The sequence below is a fragment of the Cladophialophora immunda genome (assembly GCF_000835495.1).
Source record: "Cladophialophora immunda strain CBS 83496 unplaced genomic scaffold supercont1.4, whole genome shotgun sequence".
NCBI lineage: Eukaryota > Fungi > Ascomycota > Eurotiomycetes > Chaetothyriales > Herpotrichiellaceae > Cladophialophora > Cladophialophora immunda.
This window is the reverse complement of record NW_015622544.1, coordinates 2,879,099-2,893,532: the sequence shown is the minus strand read 5'-3', so window position 1 is coordinate 2,893,532 and position 14,434 is coordinate 2,879,099. Positions and strand designations below refer to the sequence as shown.

Genomic DNA, 14,434 nt, shown 5'->3' with positions numbered 1-14,434 from the left:
CAGGACAGCGCGTGGGGAAAGGAATCGTGCATTTGGCCCTTGGGCGTTGATGGACCAGGGGGCTATGCGCCATGTCAGCCTCCCTCACCGCCCTTCTGGACCTCAGATTCCCCTTCCCCTTTCTCCCACACCACCATGCACGAGGGAAACAAGCATACCTGCGGCCTTTGAGTTACACCGATTCCTCACTGGAGGGCCGCCTATTCCTCTTGTGCCGGGCTCAACTCAACAGCACATGCGATGCCCCCAGCAAAACCGGGAGATGGCGGCCCAAGCGCAGTCTGGCTCCCAAGACCAACAACCACACCATCCCCAAAGGCGACACCGAATTTTCGGGTTCCAGGGCCCTGGCCCAGTCGATCCGCTTGCTTTTAGACCTTGCATTGCATCTGCATACGAAAACAAACTAGGGACAGAGGTTTGGGCTCTGGTCGCTGGCTGGTGGACAGCACCAAAGACGCCACACAGTCACCGCATCTTTGACAGCTGACGCAGAATAGCAACACACAGACAGAAACAAGCCTGATCAGCTCGCATCTACTATTGTGCTCGGTACCTGACTGGGTCCTCCGTGCTTGATGCCTCCGCCTCATCCTGAGCTTCCGTATGCCCCGTCTTCCATCATGGTGTCACCGATACCCGTTGGGACCTGCATAAAAGGGTGTTTCCCTTCTTCCTTTGACCAGAGCACCTCACCCTACAGTTCCCTTTCCATATCTTCCATACATTGACACAGCGAGCCCGAAGAGACATACAAGAGGGAGTGCCATCAGTAGACCTCGTTACCTTCCAAGTTACCACCAGTTCAATCAACACAACCCTCAAACATGGGCCGGGGCCACTACGACGTTGCGGGTATTCTCAAACCCATGGGACCTCAGCGACCGTCTCCCAAGCGCATGGGACAAGTCAAGCAGACGACAAGCCATTTGGGGATGCCAACCACCACCACCACCTACGACTTGACTCGGCGCTCTGCTCAGACGACTTCTCAGGTCCATTGATGCCCGTCTCGCCCTTTCGGCTTCCAGTCAGGCAGGTCACCCAGGACAAACCATCAAGGCTACCCGCGCTCGGCTCAGAGGACAACGCATCATGTCAGTCAATATGGTCAGCAAGCTGTGCGCGACTTGTTCGGCCCTCTTGGGGCGTGGCATCAGCACCGACGTGACCCAAACCAGGTCGTGCGACGAAGGCATCAAACCCGATATCGACCTAGCCAACTCTCGCTTCTCTCTCTCTGCATACACTCGCTTTACTACTATTTGGCCCCTGCGCCGGCATCGTTTTCTATTGCCTCAGTCGTCACTCGACGTGCGGACCACGTCTTACATTTGCCTTGTTTCGGCGTCCGATGCACAGATCAACCCCGAATACAAGAACCATGGAAATGGGTCTCGAAAGAGTGTAGTGGAGTCCCCCATGTCTGAACAAGCAATCCTCCATGTCACACCTCGGAAACGCAGTGAGATGAGCTGTGGAGAAATGGGAAGATGCGATCTCATGACCAAGAACCTGCAACACAAGTCCGGCATCGCCGATCCAATGTCTTTTGAATTTCTTCAACGGGTAGGGTGTCGCAAACCAGCAAAAGGGCGCTATATGGATGACTGCATACCGCATCGTCGGCCATCACCAACGGTAGAGCCTGACTTGGCTTGTTACTTCCAACAGACCGACTGAAGCTGACGGGGGACCACTTGCACTCTTTTTTTTTTCATGGCTTGACGTAATGGCTGGATGGGAATATGCAACGCCCGCAACTGCATCTGATCTCGGCATTTTGGCGGAGGTCAAACCTGTGCCGGGAGCAACGAAAGAGCTGAGCTGAAACCGCCCGTTGGAATATGCAAGACATCATTGCGGGGACGCCGTATTGCGTGCCCCCAAGCGGTACAAGAGTGCGAGGGGAGACTCGTAAAAGATTAGCGGAAATCGGGCACGGCTGAGGGTTGAGGCTGAGTAGAAAATTAATAGCAACAAATATGACATAGCAGATGCATTCCACCTGGTTGCCCGACTGACCACTCAAGGGGAGGGGCCCCTTTCAAATGCGTTTCATTTGTCCTTCTTGGGCTTTGCCCTTTTGCCACTTTGACATTCTATCATTTCCCTGGCCTCATTGACCAAGTACAGCTGTCTACATACTTGGACCCCTTACCCCTGTACCTGTGAGAACAGCCCGATGATCCACACCCTTCTCCTTCCCGACCATCTGCCTTGGAACCTGGTCGGGGACAGGGAGAAGGAATGGAAGCGGGGAGAGGTAAGAGGCGAACCGGCTTCTTGGACACTACAGTAGGAGCAGTGAGCGAGGAACAAGGAACAAGGAACAAGGAGCGATGAGTGAGCAGTGAGCAGTGAGGAAACAGGCCATGCCGGGTGGCTGGAGATAAAATGTCCACGACCATGTCCCTTTACGTGCGGCGTTGGTGGGTATTCATACTGACATGCGTACATACATACACCCATACTTACGGGTCGAGTTGGCGTACCGACACATTGACATGGTGGCGTATTGACATACTGGCACTGACGCGATGGCACTGACATACCCGGGTAGGTCCCTACGTGGGTATGGTTACGTACTTGACATATGTGATTACTTACATGTGCCAGGCATACTTAGCGTGCGTACCTTGGGGGACCGAGTACATACCTGGTGGGTATGTAACCCACCTATACTCCATACCGGGTATAACATACTCGGACGTTGGGCGCAGAAATACCCACCCCCGCCAGGCACATTGATCCAGGCATATATACATCAAACACAGACACGTACACAATACACATACATGCATGGAGAGAGACATGCGTACAGGGGGTCTTATTGGAGGGTGTGTGTGTGTGGAAGGAATAGAAGGAATCCGGAGGGTACCAGGTATAATGAAGGTATCCACCCCGCCTACCTATCCAGGCATACTTGCTTGCTTGCGAGGCATGGATGATTATACCGACCTAGGTATACCTACCTATCTATATACTGTCCTTGCCGACGAGGCGCACAAGGGAACAGCCAGGAAGAGAATTTCACAGATGACGCCCCTTCATGTGTAAGCCAAAACAGGGAGATTCAATTCTTCAACATTCGCCTCCCAGTGACGCCCATATCATGCCGAGACCAAGCCGCGTAGATACGTCAAAGTAGCTCGTCTCACACGATGTGCACATGAATACATTCTCCGCGCTCAGCACTAAATTCCACAAAACTGCAGCCCGGAAAACACGCCGGGGCAATGCTATATGGGGTATCATGAAAGCCAAGTCAAATCATTTCAAATCAAGAAAGATCCCCAACGACGCCATTAGGTGGACCGGCCCCTTCCGAGATCTAGTGCAGTCAGATGCCTATATCCGGGAGGAATTTGGGTGCGACGTAGGCCCGGGGTGTCGAGGATAAAGGTCGTCAGCAAGGTAGCAGCCGGCGACAACAGCCGGAGCGGCCAGAACAGCCAGACCTCGTTGCAGCGCGGTAGGTCGTACAAGCAATGCGGTGATCATTTCCATCATCGACCGACAAAATCTCAAGACCGCTCCAACCTCCGAATCTCACTCTGCATTACGGCGACCAAACTGTCTGTCGCCGCCTCAATCTTGCTCTTCTCCACATGTGTCAGTTGTCCAAGCACCCACGCACTCACATCGTCTTTCTCCCTCGACAACGGGCGCCCGATTCCGATTCCGATTTTAATGAATCTGTTGCCCATGGCCGGCAATAGACCCGCCGATTTCAAGGATGACTGCACTGATTTGATTCCGTTATGGCCTTTGGGTGAAGACTCGCCTCGGCGCAGCTTTATCGTGCCAGGTGACGACTCAAGCTCGTCATGCAGGATGACCAGGGCTGTCACGGTGTCGTCAGATGCGGGATACAGATTGTTGAATTGTTTCCACGCTTTTGACGTGCCCTGCCCAGAAACGTTCATCATGCTCCCGCTTTGCCAGAGAGTGTATTCATCGCGGCCGACGTCGGCGCCAGAACTAACAAGGCCGGAGCCCAGCAGTTTTGACTTTGCGAGCGGCGATAGGTGCAAGTGCGAGGCAAGATGTTTCAAGAGGATATGCCCTGCGGAATGCCGTGTCGAATGGTAGGGAGGAGGATTGCCCAGAGAGGCAATGAGGAGGCGCACGGAGCGCATGGGCAACTGTGGAGATGGGGCCTTTGGTTTGCGAATGCGCAGCGGAGATGGTATAATAGGCGAGAGAGTAGATTCGTGACCTGTGGCAATGGTCGGAGGAGGAGAATCGGCAATTATGGGCTTGACCGGCCGTCTCTTGATACCATGTTTTTTCGCAGGGGAATGTTGAGATTGGGGATGCGGGTCGAGTTCTGATGGTAGGGAGGCAGAATGATCGACGGGTTCAGGCCAGAATAGATCTTGGGTTGGATCGTGATGCTGATTGTACGAGGTTTGAGAATTCGGGAGATGGTGTTGCTCGTGCGTTGTCTGCGACAGACTCCAGTCAGCCATGATTTCCCTTTCTCTTCCGTCGACAACCAGATCGTTTCGTAGCGAACAAGAGGAACACACAACACACTTACCTCGTTGCAAATGAGTGACGGGGAGTTAGTCTTTTGTTTGCTGGAAGCTCTTTGTGTGAGTCAATGGACCAAAAAGGCTCAGTGAATGACAAAGACGCCGGTTTGGAAATCAAAAGTGAGTCGAGCCCCGTCTGCGTCATTTTTCAGCGCGCGGCTCAATTGGGTCTAGGCTGCCAAGCAAATGAATGACTCGTGCGGTGACCGTTTCGGGATTCTGGCACGTGCCATAGCAAGCGTCGACGACGAGGCCGTTGTACTCGGTCCTGCGTTCAAAAGCGAGAGCTCAGACGATGAGGCAGGAGACTTTTTGGTGATTCCAGCTGGAACGTCTCGTTCTGCTCGATAAGATTGGTGGGGGGTCAAGCTGAACTTCAGGCTGCCCGGGCTGATAAGCTTCGGAGCATTCGCCTATCGCGGGCCAGGGCGAGGGTGGCGAAATGCTTTGGAGTTGCTTTTGATGATTCCCCCCTGGGGATCGCCCAGACCATCATCACACACCCTCATATCGCCGGTGCGTTACATCTGGGGCCGTAATCCCTTCATCGTCCAAGGGGTACAGCCGATCCAAGGTCCAGTCCGTGTTAGCGGCAGGTGGTGGTCTTCGAACAGAACCGGCACTACTGGTGCTGCTCGATGCCGTCGTCGCTTCCACCTTGACTTCCTTTTCTTTGGCCAGGTCACTATGTGTCCAGGGGCTGGTGGTGTCTTCTTTTGTCCGGTGAAGTTTGAGGCGAGGCCATGAAGGTTTTCTAAGGTCTCCATCTACTTGACTCGGCTGTCGCGACCGCGGTTGGCTGTCCAGGGCGATTGCTCCCGGGCTGTATCCATGAAGTTCCCTCGGTTGTCCTGCCTGCAGACGCCCTGCGGTTGAATCACCAAAGAAGGATCGCAGATTGAAGATTCGTCGGATCAGAGCCCAACTGTACGGCATGTTGGTGACAATCATTGCAGTGCTCGCTTCTCGGCAGTACCAGTACACCCATTCGGAGCTGTAGGGATGAGTGAAACTCAGGCGCTTGCTCAAAATGGCACAGAGCATCGTGAACAGTCCCAGGCTGAACGGGAACACCAGGAGAATCTTCTTCTTGAGCTCCAGATGCGCCTTGACAAAGAGCGGAAGTGGAATCGACAGGATGAGGATGTCGCTGCTGAGGTTGAAGACCAGGTTCATGATGAGGTGGTGCAAGGCGGTGGTGCACTGTACATTGTTCGTCGGAGTCTGCCAATAGTCGTGGAAGGGGCGACACCAGACGGCGAAATAGCATATCTCCATGACGATGTAGGTGACGGCTACATATGCTGCGGCGATCTTGACTACCAAGGCTTGCTTGAGATTCTGAGTGAGGCGCCAGTAGAGAAGGAGGAGACAACATTTGGTTCCCCTGAAGAGTTTTGTTAGGTTGCACTGACATGGAGCTTTCCCAAAGAGATAATTACCATTGCACAGCACACATGCACTGTTCGACGAGGAGAACAGTCTTGGATCCCCACGTACGTTGGGATATTTCTTGGGGTGTCAAGACGACAGGATGGGCGGGGTCGATGAGATTCGTCGAGACATTCAGATCAATGTTGAGAAACACGATCAGAATTGTATATAGGCACTGCCATGGTTCCATTAGGCTTCGCAAGAAAAGTAGTTGCGCCGCTCCGGGAGACTTACGGTCAGGAACATCATCAGGTAGTCCTCGATCTGGAGTCGCAGCAGTGATTTGAATAGTAGCAGGCGCGACACCCTGGACAGAGCATTGCATTGTTAGCCTATACCATGCCATTGTTGGCTGAAACAGCGTCTCACGTACATGCGCGAGAGAACCATACATATGGCCACCGAGTACCATATCCATGATTCCACCACAAAGGCAGTCATGGTTGCTCCAATCTTCTAGTCCGCCCTCGGTTCTCGAGATGGATTTGCGATGACGAAATGGGGCGCCAAATGGGTTTCACCGAAAGGGCAGATCAAGTCGTGCGGTCGAGTCCTCTGGCCAAGTCGGCATGTTTGTAGAAGATGAGATTCGGCGTTGAATCCACGTCTCTTTCAACTCGAGCGAGAACATGCGTTTGCCAGAGGGAAAAAGGAGCGGTTTCACCAGAGCAAAGATATCATGCGGACGAAGGGGATAGCAAGTGATAAGAAAACGCCCTTGGCTGGCTTCACCTGGGAGAAGAAAGGTCACGGGCGTTAGCGAGAGGCGAGGCGGTCAAACTAGCGAGAAGGTCAATGATGGATGGCGAAGTCGTGCCGGGGGGCCAGTGGGTGAACTCGAGACTCGAGCTGTAGCCAGGTTCCAAGGGCGGGTTGTTCGAGAAAGGGTATGATAGAGGGAGGCAAAAGAAACGCCATGCTGGCTGTCCATCATCGGGGTCTTGGTCATTCTCAGTCTCCAACGGGTTTGTTCAGGTTGGACTAACGGGGCGCCGGTCCAACCCAGAAAGCCACTTTCCTTGTCGTATGATGAAGCTGGGCACTGGGATTTGCGTGGGATGGCCGTGATGGAGGAACCCCGGGCGACCAACGATGGGGATCCCCGTCAAACCTTCAGGCTGTTTGTGCAGAAAGAACGAGCCTCGTTACGAGTCTGGGTGTCTGGTGGAGGGCGGCACAACAGGAACCAGCTTCCCCCGCGATGGTCACTGGGGCGGCGTCCACAAACCAGCGGCGTCGAGAGAGGGTGACGAGGCCCCTGGTCGAACTCTGAGCAACGAAGTGTGAGCTGAAGGGTGGAAGAAGAATCTAGTGAGTGGGTGGGAGAACAAGGTAAGCGAGATGGAGAGTTACAGACACAATGAGGCGGGTTCCTGGGGGAAGAGACAGACTCGCGATAAGCATCCAAGCCCCCGGGACATGCCTAGCGGCCCCTAGACTTCCAGTTAAAGCCTCCAATTCAAGCCCCTAACGACTCCCCCAACAGACCCAGTAGCACCCGTTGACACCCGTTGGGCGCCTGGACGATAAGCAACTCGGCCAACTCGGTTTCTGCAAGCCACGCGATAAAGACTTCGACTTCCCCCTATCTACTCACATCTCTCTATCACACTACTAGTCACCCCATGAACTCTTTTCATCTCGCCCGTTTGCTACCGTTGTCTTCTAGAACGACATGAAACAATCAAACGGTTGACGCTACCATCTGTTCGCTTGGGCGACCCCGTTGTCGTCCATGTGGCTGCCACGAACAATGCCACTAATGCCACGCAAAGTCGTCAAATCGATCAGCAGGAAATATATCCCAGCTCCCCTCCCCTATCTCCAGCCCATCGCCACACATTAATCTCGATTATCAATATCAACTTGATTAGGTGTTACTTGGTCGTATATGTCCAGCTTAGGGGTATCATCTCTAATGTTCTCGTCATCTGCCATTTTGAAACCCAAAAGGCAATCCTGCTTTCAAAGGAGCGAATGCACCCGCCCTCCCAATAATGAATGTGGCCCTTTCCCTTCTTGATGATCCGTATTGCTTTTTGAAACCCTCCTGTTAACACCTGAACCCCCGAATGTACTCGATGTTGAACCCGAAATCGTCAAACGAGTGGATGGAGGGCAAAGCCGTCCCTCAGCCTCTTCCAGCTCCCAGGTTTTTATTAGCTCCCGCTTGCATCTTGCGCATCGCTTCACGATGCAGCTCTTGCATATCCGGTCGCCGCATGACTTGATCCATCACCAACTGCTTCCTTTGTTGCACGTTTCGTTGATATTCCTCCATCAGCTTCTGGTTCTCCTTCTCCGTCCTCATTTGAGCATGTCCCGCTTCCGCCATCGCTCCATTGATGCCCTTGCTAGAAGCGCGGTGTTGTTGTGACAGCCGCCATTCAGCAAGCAGAGACTCTCGCTTCTGTGCGTCGCTCCTGTGGTCACGCTGAGCCGGCTGGTGCGAGTTGTATGACTCCAGTCGAGTCCCGATCGACATACCAGCACGGTTGCTGTTTTGGCTCAACGGCCGAGACGTTTGAGCCAGGTCGTACATACTAACTGAAGTTGGGCTGGCAGTACCATAGGCTGTATGCGGCCGCATTCCGCTGTTGCTCCGCTGTGGCATTTGGTATGGGGACGACATGCGTCGACTCGCCCTCTTGGGGTTCGTGAATTCCATGGGGGCGTCTTCGTCGATCGGTGTTGAGACAAGTGAGTTCTGCATCGTGGGGTTGAGAGAGTTCCGACCGCCCCGGCTGTTGGAGTGCCTCAGTGATTGTGTCGACGCTGACCGCGATGGCATTCTGCCGGTGCTGCGACGACGCTCTTGATCCGAGACCGATCGTTGGCTCGATGGCGGCTTGGAAGCAATGCCCACACCAGCTCCACCCGCTTTTACTGTCGGTGGTAACGCGGCTGCTGGCGGCACTTCCACAGGGGGCTCTGCAGCAATCTTCTCGGGTTCTGCCGCGACAGACGCCAACTGCGTTGGCAACTCGTCGTCAACGCCCTCAATCGTCTCCGGCTCGTCATAGATCGGTTCTTCGGCTGTAGTGATATGCTTGGCCCATTCGTTGGTCCGATACGATAACACCACGCTCGACAGCTGGCTCGGAACCTTGGCGAGGGCAGTTTTGGTCAGAGTATCTGCGCTGGAGTTGGTACCATCGGATGTCTGCGAGTGAGACCTCGTCACGTCGCCTGTCTCCGTCTTCGCTTCACTTCCCTCGGGTTTCAGAGCTTCGTCCAAGCTGGAAGCACCTTGAGCAGAGCGTCCATCTTGGTCAACGAAGAGGCGTTCGAGCTCCAAGTTCCCACCAGCAGTTGACCTTTCAGTGCCTTGCATTTCAACTGCGGCATTCTCCGGGTTCTCTGACGTTTTTGGGACCACACTTGATGAACTAGCTACAGGCGAGATGACAATTTCTGGCGGCAATGTCAGATCTTGATCGAGGTCAACGTCCAAAGCTTTCACATCCAGCTCCTCATTGTCCACGTCCATAGTTGCAGCGGCGGAAGAAGCCCTACTTTGGGGCCTTTCACCATCGATCAGATGTTCTTGCGATTCAGAGCCGCCGCTAATGTAGTTCGCGCTCAAGTGTTTCGACCGGCGAGAAAGCGACAGCTGAGAACTCCGTTTAGGTTTGGAAGACGCACCGAGCTTGCCTGGTTGATCGTTGAAGACTTCTTCGTTGGAGCTCATATCATTCGAGGCGCTGCGAGTAGTCTGAGCTGCAGAAGAACTGCCACTGTCCTTGCGTTCCATCCCAAGCGGAGTTCGGGAATTTTCCAGGGCTTGAAGCGCTTTCTGGCGTTCCTGATTGGCGATGGCATCCGTATCCTCTTCCACCTCTTCAATCACGTCAACTGTCAACGTGCTCTGCCGCTTGTTCTTGGATCCGTATGCCGAAGAGGCTCTCTTAGGGCCAAAAGCATTCATTTCTCCGCTTTCGGGACTCGAGTCGGACGCTGGCTCGAGTGCAACGACTGACACGGTCGAGTATCTTTTGTCCGTATGGAGATCCTGCCATAGGACAGTGTTGCGTTTACTAGCAAGTCGATCACCATACTGCTTCTCCCATTCGGACTTGTCGCGCTCGTTCTGCCGTTGGAGATGGCGCCCCAAGGCGGCTTCCACTGCCTCCCTCTGTCGGGAACCTTCTTCGTCGAGCTCGACTTTCTCGCTTTGCTTAGACCTGATCACTTTCCAGAACTTGAGCTGCGAAAGGACTCCGATGATGGTGCAGATCACAATCACGGCTATTTCGACCCGTATGCCCTTTGTAAGTGGAAAGGTGGTGGTGTTCAAAGGGAAAAGGTTGTCGTTGAGATCCCAGATATAAAACCAGAATTCCTTCAAGCCCGCCCTGGTGAAGCAATCGATGCCCAACGTGAAAGCGGTGGCTCCACTAAATGATATCGATCCAATTAGTGCGTAAGGGCGAGTGTAGCTGGTCCAAGACATCGCCCAGAAAAACACGCAGAAAATGCCGATAAACGCCCCCTTTCCTCCTGAGCTGGTAATTAGCCCACCAGGTCGCAATGTCAGTAACCACATGCTGAAACAAAACCCGCCCAAGAGACAGGCAAACCCTTCGGTGACTTCTTTGAACACGAGAGCACCACCCCCGAACACGGCGCCGGTCATGAAAATCGCCACGAAAAAGCCTCCTTGAACAGCATTTGTCACCGGAGGATTCATCACGTAGTCAACCAGTGCCGTTGTCGCTATACTCGCCAGGAATGCGCACGACAAGAAGATCTGTACCCATCTGGTCTTGACACCAATCAACGCATAAGTCGCCCCCAGGACGATGAGAATTACCCCAGCGATCCCAAACGCCGGGGTAAGACGAGGGTGTATCGGCAGCGCATCTGATACTTTCTCGGTCGAGCTTGTCGTTGAGTTGTTGGAAGGGGTACTGGAAGCGGTATGGATGGCCGAGCTTGTGGTACTGGATGGGTGCTTCGTAGTGGATAAGGACGTAGACAACACCGAATTTCTGACCGAACTCGTCGAGTTTGAACCGGACTGCTGGACGCCCTGCGTCGAGGTTGGTGTAGAAGAAGTGACTGTGTCGCTTGCTGAGGCGGAAGCGGCTGTTGAAGCACTTGGCGAACCAGTCGTGAGGGACGGAAAGCTCGTGTCGGTGCTATCCTGTCGCTTCTGTATATCTGAGCCAGGTCGTGCGTAAACTCCTGAGGGTAGGGCCCATCCCAGCACCGTCCAAGCCAGAAGTTGAGAAAGACGCATCTTGTCCTGCGCACTCGATGGGCACAATGTACTCTCGCGGGATGCAGAGGAATGTCAGCTCCTCAAGAACCTCTTTGGCGGTGACCACTTCCACGTCAACGGGTGCGGTTCCCGGGGCGATAATGCTGAGTTACCATTGACGTGGCGTTGAATCGGAGAATATGTGACCTCAACCAACGAGCTCGTTGTAGCAGACACAGCAGCAAGGAGAAAAGACAAAACGCTGTCAACGTTGAACACTCCTCCCCACCGGACAACGGCGACACTCTCGTTAGAAGAATGGAAGAAAAAAAGGAGAGCTTTAGAGGCGGGACCCAAAGGCCTTGAAGCTGGGGACGAGGCGGGCTAAGAGCAAAATTGACGGTGGTCAAGCAAGCCACATGCTCGCATGAGCGTACCTTTTGGGATGTGAGGGACTCTTGATTGACCAAATCGTCATCACAGAAGCAAGCCAGAACGAGCAGAATGGAAACGTGCCAGCTAGCTCCCGTGGAGAATAGCCGAAAAGGGGCCACATTGTCGCCTGGGGTGAGCGGCAACATGGATTTGAAGACCGGGAAATTATGCGTTGGAATCAGGACTGGAGCAACCGACCACAAGATCGGAGGGTTTGACATCCATGGCGGAGTACCGTCCAGAGCCACGTAACGTGTTCGCCGGAGACTTGAGCCTATGTCAAGGCCAACAGTGACTCGTCGACGCCATTATTATCCAAAAAGGAATGAGGTCGACCTGCATGATATCTGCATGATCCTGCGGTGAGGTTCCAGGCCATGTCTAGGATGCATGACCAACGAGGTGACGCTCTGGAGCTTGGGAGGCCAATCCGGCAAGCTGGATCGACGAAACAAGGAACAGCGTGCAGGGATGCGGCTAGCTGGGCGCCGGCTGGACTGGGGTCGACCAGGCCGAGATTGGGTGGAAAATGGTGTTACAGCTCGGACAAAGGCCCCCCATCCAATCCATTGGTAGATGATTTTCCGGGGCATTGGTGGGAAGCTCTTTTAAATTGACGCCCCCTTCACACTCTTTTCAGCCGGGCTTTTGAGCTGCAAGCCACGTCAAGAAACAAAAAAAGAGGCATCCGGCATCATGCGCCCTGGCTTTCTCCGTCCATTCAACAGGTCTCGTCAAGGGGTGTTGGCGTCGGCCAGGGGTCCGGCTCAGAGGTTCCGGACGGACTTGACAAAAAGGCTCTGCTGCATGTTAGCCATGTCTCAGTTGACTTTGCGTAAAAGGTCCAGCTCTGCACGCTGACTTGTTGGTCTTTCTCGAAGTGATCACGTCTGCCATCGCATCTCGCTTCCCACGACGCTATATGCGTTCGGGTGTCAAGCTATCGATAAAAACCACGGCAAGATTGAGTACGACATGATCTCGCGGGGAAGGAAGCGAGTAAAGGAGATTTAAGGCTGGCTGGGTGGTTGCTTGGAGCTGCGACGGTGAGCCGCCGCCCATGTTCCAGGCTGCGGAAAGTATGAACGGAGTTGGCAAAACGTGACAACGGCCCCCAATCCACGCGACAGTCGGAAATCGGACAATTGTGACGCCTTGGCCCCGGCTTGGCAAGCCATTGATACACGTGATCCCCTGCGGAGCTAGAAATAGGGAGGCCGTCTGACATGGAATTATCGCTGGTACACGAGTACTCGTAGCATGTAACTAGACACTAGAGTGCTCAATAGCATCGAGGTGGCCGCCACATCAGGTATACCTGGGGTTCATAACAAGCATAGGATGCCATCGTGTCCAAGGATAGACCAAATTCTCTGTGTAATTGAAATATCATATTTGAGTTGATATGGGATGACTTTCACTTTGCGACTACGGAAACACTGTTCTCGTCAGACGGCGCCACATCCTTGAGTTGGCTCACCGCCAAACGACTACCGATGAGGCTGGGAGAGAGAAAGTGACACAGAGACGAGATGGAAAGGTCCGAAACTGACAAGATTACTTGGTGGATATCACTCCGCACTATATTACACAATCACATCGCAGAAATGAGCCCCATGCTCCCCAGCCCCGTGTTAGGCCTCCTCCGTGCATACTGTTGTACATTGTACTCTGTGGAACCGAACAGGTTCACAGAGAACGCCTCATGGCTTGCATTTGAACCCCTCGAAGTGTCCCCCACGTGAGATACATCTCCTGCTGTCTTCCCACGTTTCATCATTTATCATATCATCATAGAACTGATTCATACTTGCTCTGCAAAACGCTGGAGGATTATTCACGGGATCTGTGGTTTGTATGGGTTTACAAACGTCGGGGTGGTTGGTGACCCCTGCAGTGTGGAGGTCGGCGAGTGGGCACGGCCCTTTTCCATGTTGGCGTCACGCTTGTGCGAATTCTGACGCTGCTGCTCATCGTTGGTCCACCAATGCAGCAGTGACAACCACGGGAGGTAGGTGACTAGATATCGCAGCCGTATGGGCTCGTCTTGGACAAGCTGATCTATGTCCGTGTCCTCAGGCGGCATGTCTTCCGGCACTTGAGGACGCGGATTGATAAAGTTTGTTGGTGGCGCAAAGACCTTGAAGAACCTCTTCGGCCCCGGAAAGTCCTGCTGTGTCGTGGATGGCTTAAGCTCTGCGGGAAGTGACGGGTCGTCGTCCGGATCTCGCCACTTTTCGAGCACCTTATACATCAAGCGGACAAAACTGAAGCAGCCGATGATCATTGGGATCAACTGGGAAGGGAAGAAAATCCGGTTGCCAGGACCCAGCACTTCCTTGACATGGTTGAAGTTGAGTGTACACTCAACCAAAATCATCGACCACAGAACCCAGAGGAAATTGCCGATTCGGAGAAAGTAGAAGATTCTGCGTAGTCTAGAGATCAAAGAGTCAGCAAGGTATTCCCGAGCCTCGAGTCTGCTCTTAGAGAGACTTACTCTTTTTGGTAGAGCCCCGTAGCATAATGCAGGCGAGTGCTCGTTCGCCATTTCCCTTTCTTGGCCAGATCGACCGCCTTTGCAAGCCTTGCGTAGAGCCCCAGGGAGGAGATGAGCAACATGATGCCGAAGTAGATGACGCAGCCGATGCAGATGACAATGTAGAATATTCTCACACCGCCATCAGCACGGACCTTGGCGAACATGAAGGTATAGACGGTCTTGCATGGGCCTGTATCCACGTTGATGTCGGTAGTATCTGGCAGGATACCGAACAACCAGAACCACAGCCCATATACCGCTACGGCCATAGAGAGCAGC

General features: G+C 53.7%; 4 protein-coding genes across 4 annotated transcripts; 1 reads left to right on the top strand and 3 right to left on the bottom strand.

Annotated features, from left to right (window-relative positions):
* Nucleotides 1-141: 141 nt before the first annotated feature.
* PV07_07370 (uncharacterized protein) lies at nt 142-2,043 on the top strand. Its single transcript, XM_016394443.1, has one exon. It carries the CDS (start codon nt 1,096-1,098, stop codon nt 1,681-1,683), a length of 588 nt encoding a protein of 195 aa, XP_016247862.1. The 5' UTR covers nt 142-1,095; the 3' UTR covers nt 1,684-2,043.
* A 1,484-nt stretch (nt 2,044-3,527) lies between these two features.
* On the bottom strand, nt 3,528-4,475 carry PV07_07369 (uncharacterized protein; the record flags this gene model as incomplete). Its single annotated transcript, XM_016394442.1, has 1 exon — nt 3,528-4,475. One exon carries the CDS (start codon nt 4,473-4,475, stop codon nt 3,528-3,530), a length of 948 nt encoding a protein of 315 aa, XP_016247861.1.
* A 561-nt stretch (nt 4,476-5,036) lies between these two features.
* Nucleotides 5,037-6,416, bottom strand: PV07_07368 (uncharacterized protein; the record flags this gene model as incomplete). Its single annotated transcript, XM_016394441.1, has 4 exons — nt 5,037-5,928; nt 5,984-6,150; nt 6,210-6,282; nt 6,349-6,416. 4 exons carry the CDS (start codon nt 6,414-6,416, stop codon nt 5,037-5,039), a joined length of 1,200 nt encoding a protein of 399 aa, XP_016247860.1.
* Nucleotides 6,417-7,812: 1,396 nt separating this feature from the next.
* PV07_07367 (uncharacterized protein) lies at nt 7,813-11,904 on the bottom strand. The gene has a single exon (XM_016394440.1). It carries the CDS (start codon nt 11,215-11,217, stop codon nt 8,107-8,109), a length of 3,111 nt encoding a protein of 1,036 aa, XP_016247859.1. The 5' UTR covers nt 11,218-11,904; the 3' UTR covers nt 7,813-8,106.
* Between the last annotated feature and the right edge of the window lie 2,530 nt (nt 11,905-14,434).

Bases quoted from the DNA above. Each gene is read 5' to 3' on its own strand.
- PV07_07367 (XM_016394440.1), bottom strand. From the start codon at position 11,217: ATGCGTCTTTCTCAACTTCTGGCTTGGACGGTGCTGGGATGGGCCCTA.
- PV07_07370 (XM_016394443.1), top strand. From the start codon at position 1,096: ATGTCAGTCAATATGGTCAGCAAGCTGTGCGCGACTTGTTCGGCCCTC.